Source organism: Magallana gigas, chromosome 2, assembly GCF_963853765.1.
Source record: "Magallana gigas chromosome 2, xbMagGiga1.1, whole genome shotgun sequence".
NCBI classification, from domain to species: Eukaryota; Metazoa; Mollusca; class Bivalvia; order Ostreida; family Ostreidae; genus Magallana; species Magallana gigas.
In genome coordinates this window covers 12,166,161-12,179,441 of record NC_088854.1, presented here as the reverse complement: position 1 = coordinate 12,179,441, position 13,281 = coordinate 12,166,161, and the positions used below count along the sequence as shown (strand labels likewise).

General features: G+C 32.6%; 1 protein-coding gene across 5 annotated transcripts; it reads left to right on the top strand.

Moving 5' to 3' along the window:
• Positions 1–1,459: 1,459 nt before the first annotated feature.
• LOC105334669 (glycine receptor subunit alpha-2) lies at positions 1,460–12,260 on the top strand. 5 transcript variants are annotated; one of them, XM_011438210.4, is made up of 9 exons: positions 1,460–1,971; positions 3,953–4,038; positions 5,619–5,683; positions 7,222–7,289; positions 8,576–8,802; positions 9,374–9,456; positions 9,910–10,053; positions 10,174–10,541; positions 10,781–12,255. In XM_011438210.4, exons 1-9 carry the CDS (start codon positions 1,963–1,965, stop codon positions 10,946–10,948), a joined length of 1,218 nt encoding a protein of 405 aa, XP_011436512.3. In that variant the 5' UTR covers positions 1,460–1,962; the 3' UTR covers positions 10,949–12,255. The 5 variants fall into 5 exon arrangements, with proteins under 5 accessions (XP_011436512.3, XP_034303127.2, XP_011436514.3 ...); XM_034447236.2 differs by having other exon boundaries at positions 1,461–1,971; positions 3,948–4,038; positions 10,781–12,253; XM_011438212.4 differs by having other exon boundaries at positions 1,463–1,971; positions 9,910–10,041; positions 10,781–12,249.
• Positions 12,261–13,281: the final 1,021 nt, after the last annotated feature.

Below are 13,281 nucleotides of genomic sequence, written 5' to 3'. Positions count from 1 at the left end.
AAGAGATTATATAGAAAATCAAACAATAAATGGTGTTTTTGCAACAAAAAGGCATAAATAATTGTAGATCTACCATCTATATGTATACGTAGCTCTACGAGAAAAACTAAGGATGACATGCGGCATATCAACGATTTCTCTTAGAACCATTTTAACAAGAGCTTGGACTTTGGGCGGTGGTGTTAAACAGCAATGTGACGTAGGCCTGTCTATTTCATTGTCAGTCACTCAGCCATGGCTCTATGAAATCGACAAGATTTGTCTGGCTTTTGAGATAAGACTACGCAATCGGTACAAATTTCGCTTGAAACCGCGTCATTTTTAACTTGTTTTGACGCAAGAATTAGATAGCTACGTCCTACTGAGAGTCCAAGGTCTTGTTAAAATGGTTCTAAGAGCTACATATAAGCGGCAACTACATTTCGTGCTTATAAAAATAATTCTGGCTTTCACATGTACTATAAATCTTGCGCCGTCCATTTTTTTCTACAAACGCACTGTTGAATGTTTGCAAATGGCCAGATCTGATCATCGCATAGTAATGAACAGCATTTGTTGTTTTTTATTTTTGTTTTTTGTTTGTTTCAAGAATGTGTAAAAATAATATTTAGAACATATCAATTTTTTATTCAAGCAGCAGTTGCTAAATATTTAAAGTAATGCTCTCAATCGTTCAGAATTTCTCAAGTTTCCAGCGACGTCAAACTTTCAATAGAAAGCTTACATGTCATTCTCTAAGCCATTAACAAAAGAAAAAATATTTGTTTGGCGCAGAACATTGGGTCAGCCGATGTTAATAAAGGTTTTGTTAGATCATATTATTTAAAATTATAACGATTAAGAAGGGGTCTGTCGCTGCGCTCCCAATCATTAAAATGTTACTTACTATGATATAACTATTGCTTTAGTCTGATTGAACTACATAATCGGTCTGCACTTATGTAGATATCTGTATATTAATCGCATTGCTATTACTTAAAATTTCACATTCCTACATTGCATGATTTATATAGCTATATGTATATGGTATATCGCACATCTGACATATTTAAGTTCCAACCATATAAAACAATTGTACAATTGATTGTATTAACACGTCATTGTTGCATGCATTCATTGTGTATTATCGTAGACTTGCACGAATAATGATTCACGAAACTTTGGCGGTTAGTGAAGATACACCACTTAACTGCCTCTCTACCCTCTAGGGATGCGCGGCTTTCCTTGCCTCAGTTTCATCAAGAAAAATGTGTACTTAATCGCCTGTTGCTTTTTACTATACATGTATTAATTTAAAGCCCTCCCCAAGAGAGAATCTGGTGACCATTGATTATCGTCGAAAGAAATGCTGTGCATGTTTCTTTATAAGAACTGTACATACCAAAAACTATACTGTTGTTCAATTGTGTAATATAACGGTACGGTGGATCATAGACAATGTGAGAAATAGGCTCTATAAAAATGGCCGAACAGTTACACTGTCAAGAAAGGTTTATCCGAGGTCAAGCCTCAGTTCAGAAAACATATTGCAGGTTTGCATGGCTGACACCATGGCCGTACGATAATTAATCCCAAATCTGATTATTGCCACATTTTGTTGAGATGCGGAATACGAGCCACGAGAAGGCGTTGAAAGTATTGTATCATTAATGTGCTGAAAAAGCTTTGGAAAGCTAGAGGTGACGATTCTGTCCCTTTCGGAGGGAAAGAAGAGCTATATTCTTGTAAATGAAGTCCGAAGAGATGTTTTTATCGAAGATATTGAGATACTCAACCGCTTCTCAGGTGGCACGCAAGAGGAAATAATTATCCCACCACGGTTCATGAATTTGTGTACTGTTTGTTCAAAGGATCAGCCTCGCACCTTGCACTCGATCAATAACATTGTGGAGAGGTTTTGACGAGGTTAATACAGCTCACGTTTGTACTTTCGATCATCACAGATTACTCTGCAAGGGCTTTATGAAGCAGGTAAGTACTTGTTACCTTTCGATATCCAAAAGAGAAAATTACATTAAGTTAAGGAAAACTGCTGTTGATTTTTGGTTCGAAAATAATCGTTTTATTATTTAATCAAAACATAGCTGTTTGACAGATGGTAAATAGATTACGTAAATTCTTCTTGTAAATTTCAGAGCAGTCGTATCTTTTATCTATAATTCTGTCAGGTGCAAAATAAAAGAATTCATTTGTTGAACAACAAAAAATCATGAATATAGTTACGACATTTCCTCATTTCCGATAAATTGCTGAAACAGCTGTGAGCATTAAAACCTATTTAGAGATATGCAACAGAGCTGAAAATGACTATATTGTTATGTTATTGATATTATCAATCTCATAGGTATATAAAAAATTACACTGTTCAAAGGACTGTGTTGCTTCTAAATATAAGTGATTATTTTCAAAAAGACGTCGACGTGTAACAGTTATCCGACATGCATGTATTAAAGAGTTCGCTCCTTAGGTTTTGGGTAGTCATTTTTGGTCTCTTCTAGTCTGAAAATTCTGCATCACATATTAATTCTAAAAAAGCTTATTTCAGACTATATTTCTTGAGATATGACCCCTACTTGTTTTACTTTTAAATGAGACATTGAATGTATGTCTGTTTGTATGCAAAGTTTTGGAAAGATGACATTACTATAATTTTTTTTAAATTGCGTTATAACTTGATAACTCAAACATGTTGTTACATCTGTTGTGGTGTTCATTATGTACTGGCCTTTAAAGCCACTGGTAAAGCAAGACTTTTTAACATTGACTTAGATTTTACTTTTATAGTCACTATAAGTGTTCAACTTCATACTGCATTAAAATCATAACTAAATAACAGTTCAAACTATAAAAAAATTTTTATTTCTTCAAATAAACAATTTCCATGTCAAATTTTAGCAACCATTTCAGGAAAATTATAATATCTGTTTGGGGCTCTATATTTCCAAAAAGGCATGTGACATGGGTCGCAAATAAAATGAATTAACATTTAAGGTCCCCATTTTTATAACCAAGTGGTTTTGGATGATTGACATTACTATTATTTCAGGCGCCAACCTCCTTATAGTGAGCGTATTAGAAGTACTGACCGTTGTGAGAAATATGTAGCTCTCAATATAGCAGACAGACTGTATACTTTTACTTTACAACCCAATCCATTAATATTCTTTTACAAAGTTGTTATCTGTTTCCCGAAATAATAAACAATGAATATTTTTGAATGCACTACAGTAGTAGGAAAAACAGCCAATGTTTTCTATGCCCTGTAAACATTGGAATGGATTTTCTATCGACTAATACATTTGTTTGAACCTGAACCAGAGAGGAAATTCGAATTCATTACCTAATAGAATTTTTTAATTACTCAAAGCATGAAAAGGGTTAAATTAAAAACTTTGCTGTGTAAAATTAGTTTCTTAGCAAAACAATATACTTATTGTTTTACCTTTGATTCACATAAAGCAGAAGACAGATTGGGTATTCATATTTGTAAATAGATTCATACTTTTGAAATAAATATGAAAAAGGGTCGATTTTCCTGTATCGCAAAACGACCCAATTAGTTGCCGAGAGTGCAGCTAATTTATTCTAAAGCCAAATTTATTCTAAAGCCAAATTCTTGTGACAGCCATTTATTTTTCCAATAACCTTATCAATCATCCCGTGCAAATTCTGCATTATGAGCAGATACCAGAATTCCGAATTGGGGAATATATACCAATATTTATTGGAAGATTTAACAAATTAATCATTTATCGTATTTATTGCTCCCATGTGAAACGATCGATATAGCTTAGAATGGAAGCAATGATGTTTAAAACAAGGTCCCAATAAACAGCAACTACCACAATGCGGTGATCGTGGACTGAACTGATCCATATGTAAAAGAAACATCATCTTTATTCAAGTGCCGATTTACACCGTTTTCTTATCATATCCATTTTTTTTAGTATAGATGGCTGCCATCATGCAAATGACTTGTTTCATTCTGGTGCTCTTTTGTATTCTTCTAGAGTCAAAAGCTTCAAATTTCAGCAAGCGGTGAGTATAAACAGTGCAGAAAATAAACTGCGACTTAAATTGTGTTCTATGTAATCTTAAAATGAATTAAATAAATTAAATTTATTTAAGTTTGAATTTACAAAAGAATCTTACAACGGAAGGAACTTGGATATGATTCAAGGATTCAATGTACTTTTTTCTGTTTGTTTAGCAAACAGAAAAAATGACATTATAAAATATAAAAGTGTTTACTAATATTCTGATCATGTCCTCCAAAAAATAATGTCATTCTACTCAAACGTCGCATGTATAGGTACATAAAATTTAGGAGACTATCGATTTAAACTATCTTTAATCTAACGAGATAATATCCTATTGCACTGCTTAGCTGAAGAATCAAGAAACTTTTCGTACACATTTTTCAATACCCTTTTATTATCACTGATTGAAAAAAATGTTTAACTGGACGGAACCCAGATGGAAGCTATGTACAGTAAAGTATATAGCGATCTGTAATTACCGTTTAAGAATTTTCTTTGTGTTTCATGATACTGAAATGAGCCACCCCAAAGACTACTTGTATATTACTTAAACTCATATCGATCATCAATTTTATATTGGTTTGTAAGATATGAATATGAAACACAAGACACAACACAATGCGTATAATATTTTCATTCAAAGGCTCTCACCATCATTAACTTATTGTTACTCACAATCGTGTAAAACGATTCGTTGATGAACAACAACGTGATGGCAAAATATATCATGTTTTCTTTACCTTGGCTAAGAACTTGCATTGTTATTCTGAAGACGAGACTAATTGTTTTCTTCAAAGCAGTAACCTATTGCAAAACAATTTGGTGTATAAATTAGTACGTCTCTTTCCACGCCAACATTTCCGCACAAAAGGTTTTATAATCCGCTCCAAAGATCTTGGAACTTTTCTTTCTTAGCGAGTGGAAAAAACTAAGACAGCCGTATTTTTCAGACGGTTTTTTAAAAGGTTCTTAGTTTAAGAAGCATTTTATTTAGAAAGATACACAGAAATATGTGAATGAATATGGATCGAACAACAGTCAAAAAAATGTTGTTGATTAAACTATTTCTTTACCATCTTAATGATACCAATAATTCGGACAATATTTACAAAAAATACCAAAGAAATACATGTATCTTTATTGGTCAGATAAGAATACGATAAACCGTGCGTAAAGTAAATAACTGCTTATAAACATTAAATCTATTAAATACGAGACTTCAACTCGCGTATAATTTTTTTAGATGTAAATGTCAAATATCAACATCAAAATTTTTCCTCAGTTTTAATAAAAACAAAGATTTCTCTTTGATCAGAAATTCTAAATAATTTGTTTTGTACCAAATGAATGGGATTCCAAGGTCATGGGAATTATAACCCGAAATTAATTTATATTAAATATAACTTCACTTAATTGATGCTTTAAACATTGTACCTAACATTGGCGGACGGGTATACAATAACTAAGTGCCCCGAAGTACTTGAGTAACGAAAAACGTGTGCACGGAGACGATTAGATATACAATTTTTAAGGAAAAGACACGGTTAAACTGTAATGCATCTAATGCTAATTTTTCAGACACGAGTTTTTTGACGTCATCCTAAATGAAGACTACGATCCTAGAATCCCTCCAATGCACGACGGTAATATAAGTTACTTGAAAAAAAAAAGATACACTGCATGTATACAACAGAGCGTGTACCCGACCCCTTCTTTCCAATATATGAATGGTAATTTTACATGCTTTAGCAAATTGATGTAAAAGATACTGAGAAATTTGATTTGAGTTAATCAAACTAACTCGTAGAGCTAAAAGCATCCGAATTTGTTTTATGTTGTAGTTGGTTTGTGTCCCAAAGGCCTTATGATTACCGATAGCTTTCAATGTCTAAAAGGGAGACAGTTTTAATTCAATAGGTTTCTTTCAGATAAACTGAAACGTTGAACAATTTGTAATGGCACAAATTGCTGTTTGGGTAAAAACATAGTCAATGTGCTTTACTGAAAGCAATTTCCTTATTAATTGCTTATAAATATTTGAAACCTGAGCTTGTAGAAAAAAGGTATTGAATAGACGGAAGGTGACAAACGATGATAACAAATACAGGTAATAAGACCGAACCTGTTTAAGTGTATGGGCGCACAACGCATTACTGCTACTTACAGTAGATTTTGTACAATTAAGTATGGCTATAAGTTTGTTTTATGTATGTACACCACCCCAAATGATAATTATTACAAAAACTATGTTCGTATGCATTTATTTTTCAAGTAAAGTCAGTACTGCAAATCATTATTAAATGTTTTTTTAAAAAGACGGTAACAATTTATGAAATATGAAGATAAACATTGAAAAATATTGTTTCCTACAACTGACTTAAATAAGACTATTCTTAATCCAGTAAACTTATTTCATTACTTTATGATAAACGTGATGACTTTTAATTTTAAGTCAACATTCCTGACTTAAGTAGCAATATTCCTTCCCCACCTGCATATGTAGTTTTTATTTCTCAGTTAATTAGAAACGCAAGGGCATGCTCTACGTATAAACGTTTTCTCAGACAAGGCAAGCTACCAACAAACAAGTTGATAAAGCAGGACTTTCAACAGTCGCGATTGAAGTCATCTTTTCGTTAGTTATATGGTCGATACAACGACCTTGTCAGCAAATACAACCTACAATTGCTGACTGACGTTTTTTATATTTATCATTAGACCGTAATTAATAACCTAATTGTCTACGGATTTTTTCCGTCTCCCCCGATTACTACAAAGAGCACAGGGTGGGTGTGACCGGTCGGCAGAGGATGCTCACTCCTCCAAGGCACCTGATCCTAATTCTATTTTTTATTAAAGAGGTCTGTGGTTGCTCTGCTCCCGTTTTGTATTTTCTTTGGACTTTTGATTTTACAACCTCCCCCTTCCACCCCTTGGGCCTAGTCATAAATAGTGCCGATAGTTGCATTAATTTGAATTTATTAGATTGATGAAATAATATTACAAACGCTTAACATTCATAAAACAAAACACAACCTCTTTTCTAAAATAATTATTCTAATTTTAAATGAAGTTATAAATGCTCAATGCAAAGCAATTTTTAAGAGAATTGATTTGAGTGACGAGAAAAATATTTCTGTTTTTATTTCAGAGAAGTGATTTCTTGTTCTTTTATCTGTAGGAAAACCAGTTTTGAACACCATACAATTGTACATACTTGGAATTGACTCAATCAGCGACAGTACCATGGTAATTCTGAACTATAGAGCGTTTGAAAACACGAAAAACTATTTCATGCTCAATTTGTTCAATAAAATAGATTTTTGAAAAGTTATTTTATGCGGAAAGCTTGAATTGTATCAAGAGTGTGAATGCATATGTACATGTATTTAACATTTTTGATGTTGGTAAGTCAATAATAAAACAAATACATGTAAGTTAAGTGTGATCAAATAATTGAAAAGATCCAACCATTGGCAGACACAAGTCAATACTCTGGTCTGTAACAATGAAAGCATAGCAGTTATATCCCAAAGGTAATAAGAGTTTAATGCCATTTTACGGCACACAAAAACTTGCGCTTTTGTGAGCAGATTTATCTTGCTGTACAAATTCTTTTCGATTCCAAAAATTCATCGGACATTTTACCATTGGTATCGACACTGTTCTTTAAAACGCCATTACCAGCCCACTTAAAGTAAAAGAGTATAGTTTGTTTACATGTACAAATGGCGACTCTCGGTATGCACCAGCTGAAGGTCTGTACCTCCCGGTCTGAAAAATTCAGATGGACGACCTTGGAGCTACAGAGCCAACAATATATTTTTTTAAACTGCAATTTACGCGCGGAGCACAAAACTTGCGCTAGTTTTAGTTTTTTAGCCAAAAAAAAAAATTAATTTGAGAAAGATCTAAATATAAAATGGACTGTTATTCTTACACCTAACGGAAAATGTCATACATGTATATCGGTTAATTTGTCTACATGGTCACGACTTTTTTCTCAAATAAACTTTGTTAATCTATTGATTGGGAATCAGTCAACTATTACTGAAATACCATTCCACAAAGATATTGGATACTAGAAGTCGGGCTCATTTAGTCATACAGAATACTTTCTGGACATGCAATAATAGTGGCCTGAAATAGAACGATAAAATGTGAAAATGAAAAAAAAAACAAGTTTGATATTCAAAACTAGATTAAATGTAGTTGTTGTTTCATTTACAGTTTCCTTAGTCCTTAGTCAATATAATTAGCTTATTAACCAAATTGAGTGTAAAGTTGGCAGCCGATTGATAACTCCAGAGCGATCGGTCACATTGCTATCACTCTCTTTCACACTGTTAATCAAAACTGTTTAAAATGAAGATGTTCATTTTATGGCTTCTTTAGTAGTGTAAGTTTTAGTGCTAGGTTTTGTTTCCTTTGTTTTTATCCCATGTTATTTATTTCTTGTGTTCTGAGGAAGGGACTGGTTGTCCTAAAATTTTGACAATTTCAATTATGACACACAATAATTCATTTCAACACAGGATTTTAAGATGAGTTTCTTCCTCCGACAAAGATGGTATGACGACAGACTGGCATATGCAGAACGGTTTAACTTCTCTAAGGTTGAGTTAGATAACAGAGTAATGTCCAAGGTGTGGATCCCAGACCTGTACATCAAGAACGAGAAAAAGTCCGAGGTTCATGCAGTGACGGTACCCAATAAACTTATGCATCTGTACCCTGATGGTCTGGTCGTATATAGTATGAGGTACTAGTACTTTTTAAATAAATCAGACGAATTTTTTGTCGTACGTTTTCAAGTGGTACCCGTTATTTTCACATAATAGTTTTGCACAAGTTTACGGGAATTTAGCATTGCAAGCGAGATGAAAGATTTTCTTGTCAAATGTCTTGTAAAAAGCACCGGAACGTGCTCTAAGGGGATTGTACATTTACGTGTCTTAGTCATGCCAGTGTTTGAATGGAAATTTAAAATGCTTATGCTTTTATTTACAGAATGATTTGTAGCTAGAGGAGACTACAATGTACTAGTTTGCTTACGGTCATATTCATTAGATCGTTTATATAAAATGAATATATTTGTAAAATACGGCGATACAAATGTTGGCGTCATTTGAATAAATGATTATAATATATAATAAGCAGCGACCAAATTTTATAGTTTCTCTTAAAGTTTAAATTGGTGTAGCTATAGTAAAATGTGATCAATGTTTTGAATGATGAAACATTTCATTTTATAGAGATTGTTACATTTCTCATAAATTTTATTTTTTTCCGTTTTAAAATTTCTAGGTGAGCCTTAATATGCTTTTTTGCAGGGTAACAGGAACTTTTTCTTGTCAAATGTATCTACAAAAGTACCCATTAGATCAACAGACATGTTCTATGCAGATGGAAAGTTGTAAGTAAATGCAATTCATAAATATCTAATATAGATTTCTTTCATATGATAAAATTAGTGTTATTTGAATTTGTGTTATCATTTGCTTATTTTCATTTATTGTCATGTATAACATCTTCCCTAAACTGAAAGGAGTAAACAACGTTTGAATTTACGAGCGTGTAAAGTTCTTTAAGGTATTTTTCTTCAGTAAGTAGACATTGTACAATTTTTTCCTTAAATTGTCTTTATCTTACCTAAACTTGGACTGGTAAATTACATGTATATTTATGTCAGCAAATCAGCAACTAGATGCGAAGAACTAAATTCGTTACGTTGCAAGCAATCAAGACTCCAGTTATCATGAGAAACAAAACGTTTGATCTGATGATCTGCGGCTGGCAGATTACGAAATGTTACCTTTAAGCTCTTTTGACAAGATACTGTATTATAATTTTTAATGTCTCTTTCTAGTTGGTTATAGTACCGACACGCTAACATTTCAATGGAACGATGTTCCGTTGTTAACTAAACCAAACCTTACCTTGCCGCAGTTCAGCATAGGGCACGTTACCAATCACACTTGTGATATCACATACTCAAATGGTAATTCCACTGGTAAATATAACTCACATCTTTCTACTTACTATCAATTCTTTCTTTCATTTACAATATTGGTTTACACAATTTTAAACTTAATAAACAAGGTTCTCCAACATGCGTTTTTTATATTTGCAGTCACATTCACATGTTTGGGTATCGACATTGAAATGAGCCGTAGCTATGGATACTACATAATCCAAGTGTATGTTCCAAGTTTTCTTATTGTCTGCCTGTCTTGGGTTTCATTCTGGTTAAACATAGACGCTGTTCCAGCTCGAATTTCCTTAGGATTGTTGACTGTTCTCACCATGACTACCCAGAGTTCAGGGGCACGTGCCACTCTTCCTCGTGTGTCCTACATAAAAGCCATAGACGTCTGGATGGCAACATGTCTTCTATTTGTGTTCACTGCTTTGATCGAATTTTCTATTGTTAATGTCAAAGCGAGGGTTCAACAACGCAGATTATCTTTGAATAAACTACCACTACTTATACACAATAAGGTATGTTATTAACTCTTTAGCGTTTTGTACATAGATCAGAGAAAAAGATTTGTAATATTTAACCTCTAAACGAATAAAAGATTTATTAACTTTTTAAAATTTTTACTCTGGTAGATTGAATACCAAATTCTACAATTTTATTAATTTGACAACACTCTCTCATTAGAATCATTGATAAGAAAAGAAGGTGTTATAATTCATTCTGTGGTATTAAATATGTAAACGTCGTTTGTTTTCAGGAAGAGGCTAACGTAGAAAATCCTGAAATAACAAAGAAAAGTCGAGACAATGCAAGAAGAGTTGACAAAATTTCTCGAATACTTTTCCCCACTGCTTTCTTTGGTTTCAACATCATATACTGGACTGTTTATGTCCTCTGGATTCCAGAGAACCAGTTGCATAATTGATAATAGACATAACTTCTATTTACATTTTGTTAAGTTTTTATCACCTTCCATATTTTTTAGCACTGTTCTTCTGTCTTTGTTAATTTAGATTTTTCGAGTTTGAGATGTATCCTGTCATTCGTTAAATGAGTGTTAATAAGTGGATTAATATTAAAAAATAAATACAGACATTTGTATCTTAGTTTTTCGTTAAAACTTTGAATTATTATAATTATGTCATTCCTCATTTCCAAAGAATTTTTGACCATATCTTACACAAAATATTTTAGTACTTGTTTGACTGGTCCGCGGACGGTATTTCTTTTAATTAAAAAACTAACACAAAAATGCAAATTTCTCTATTTTTACAAACTGACAATAATAAGAAGATAAACAACAATAATTACAACATCTACTGGAAAGTTGCATGATAAATATGCATTTAATATACATAAAATAATTAAAGATTCCGTATGAATGTCCATTAACAGAAGGCGGGCTATCATAACGGTAACCCTGCACATTGCCAAACAATACCAAGTAACCGTATCTGCAGCATCAAACACTATTTTTTAGTTTCACCCAATTCAAAGATTTAAGAAAAAACAACTTGCATATTCTTGATTTCTGAATATTGACTTCGGAACATTGCCAAAAACGGGTCTCCGACTTCAGAGTAAAGACTAAGAAACATTGTTGTTCTAAATTACCATAGCTCTCTTTCTATACTTTTATTAGGTCTGATTCGAGTGACCTACTTTTGCCTGACCTTCGTCGTCTGTTAACGTTTGAAGTTTTTCAGCTTCTTCTTTAAACAACTAAGGTATTCATGACCAAAGGAGATGTGGAATTAGAAAGCGTTAATGCTCATTTGGTTTAGTCGTAAAATACACTTTTAAATTAAAAATTTTCCAATTAAATATATTCGATAATGTTTTTAAACAACTTTGCAAATTTTTTTTAGCTTTAATAAGTTTTGAATATTTTAACAAACGAAAAGAAAAGCAAATGCCTCAAACCTTGGTGGTATCAAACCCACAACCTTAAAAAGACTAGTAATATAAGGTTACCCAATGTCTGATTCTTTAATGACTGATCCAATTCAGTCACAACAAAGTGCGTTCTTTAATTGCTATATGCGACTTTTGCCACTACTTGACGGACAGATAATATTTTTCTAAAAAGTTTACTTTATTTAGACTGCACAAAAATATGGAGCACAGACCGACTCTAAAAAAAGAAAATGCATTTAAGTTTTAAACAAATGAATGAAAGCATACGTTAGTTTAAATCAACAAATTCCAAGTATTAGACATACATGTATTTATAGTTATGTTGAATAAACATTGTTCTGAATGTAGAAAAAAAATCATTCTTGTTGACATTTTAAATTTTCAGTACCTTATCCGTCCTTGTGTAGGTAATTTACACGCCTTATCCACCCAACTTCCTTTAAACCTTTACCTTTACATTGTGGTAAAAAATGATGTAATTTAATTTTTCATCTTTGCTATTAACTTGTGCTATGCATTTGTAATGTGCATGTTTAAGCAAAAGTTATTTGCATGACTACATTTAAAAGTAATTAATATTGGCGTTCAATGCAATTATAACTTGCCTGGATGTGGATAACAATAATTATTCATGAGATCATGAGATATTTAAAGACATTATATGAATCTTGAAAAGGCCAGGATGGACAATTTAGCCTGGCAAAGATAAGAAGGCATGTGCTGCATCAGACGACTTATGAGGCGATCATCATAGCTGATCACTTATTTTGCATGGTCCTTTCTTTGTAAAAAACAAATAAATGTCTAATTTGCTTTGAGATAGCAGGACACCTGTGTGTTTAAATGATGTGCACACTAACCAAGAACTAGTTGATTCGTCTTTCAATTTCTAATAAAACTGTAATTGAATAATTGTTTTCAAAATGTTTCTATTTTCTTAGTTATTAGTGTGGACACTTAAATATTTACATTCTACTGTGTTTTTCCATTAAATTTTGTGATGTTTAAATGCCTCTAAATGCAACAACTTATCACTGCGTATGAATTAACAGGTAATTTATCTAAGTAGTTTCCAAACAGTGATTTCTGTATTACCGGTTAAAAAAATATATTTTATACATGTTGTCAAAGCACCATGTTTACAATTATTCAATAAAAAAGTTGATTTTATTGTTAAAAGCAAAATTTCAAGAGTTATTTTTCATGGATTATATTTTCATGCTCTTCGATCTCAACTGAACAGTCTATGTGATAATCAGATTAACGAGGCCGAGTACAGAACGAGTACGCACGCTTTCGCGCAGCGTTTCATTTGTATTGTGACGTCATCTTTTTGCTTGG

Excerpts from the sequence above, each read along its gene's own strand:
- LOC105334669 (XM_011438210.4), top strand. Across the intron at positions 4,039-5,618 it reads GCTTCAAATTTCAGCAAGCG|ACACGAGTTTTTTGACGTCA; the intron begins GTGAGTATAAAC and ends CTAATTTTTCAG. Across the intron at positions 10,054-10,173 it reads CTCAAATGGTAATTCCACTG|TCACATTCACATGTTTGGGT; the intron begins GTAAATATAACT and ends TTATATTTGCAG.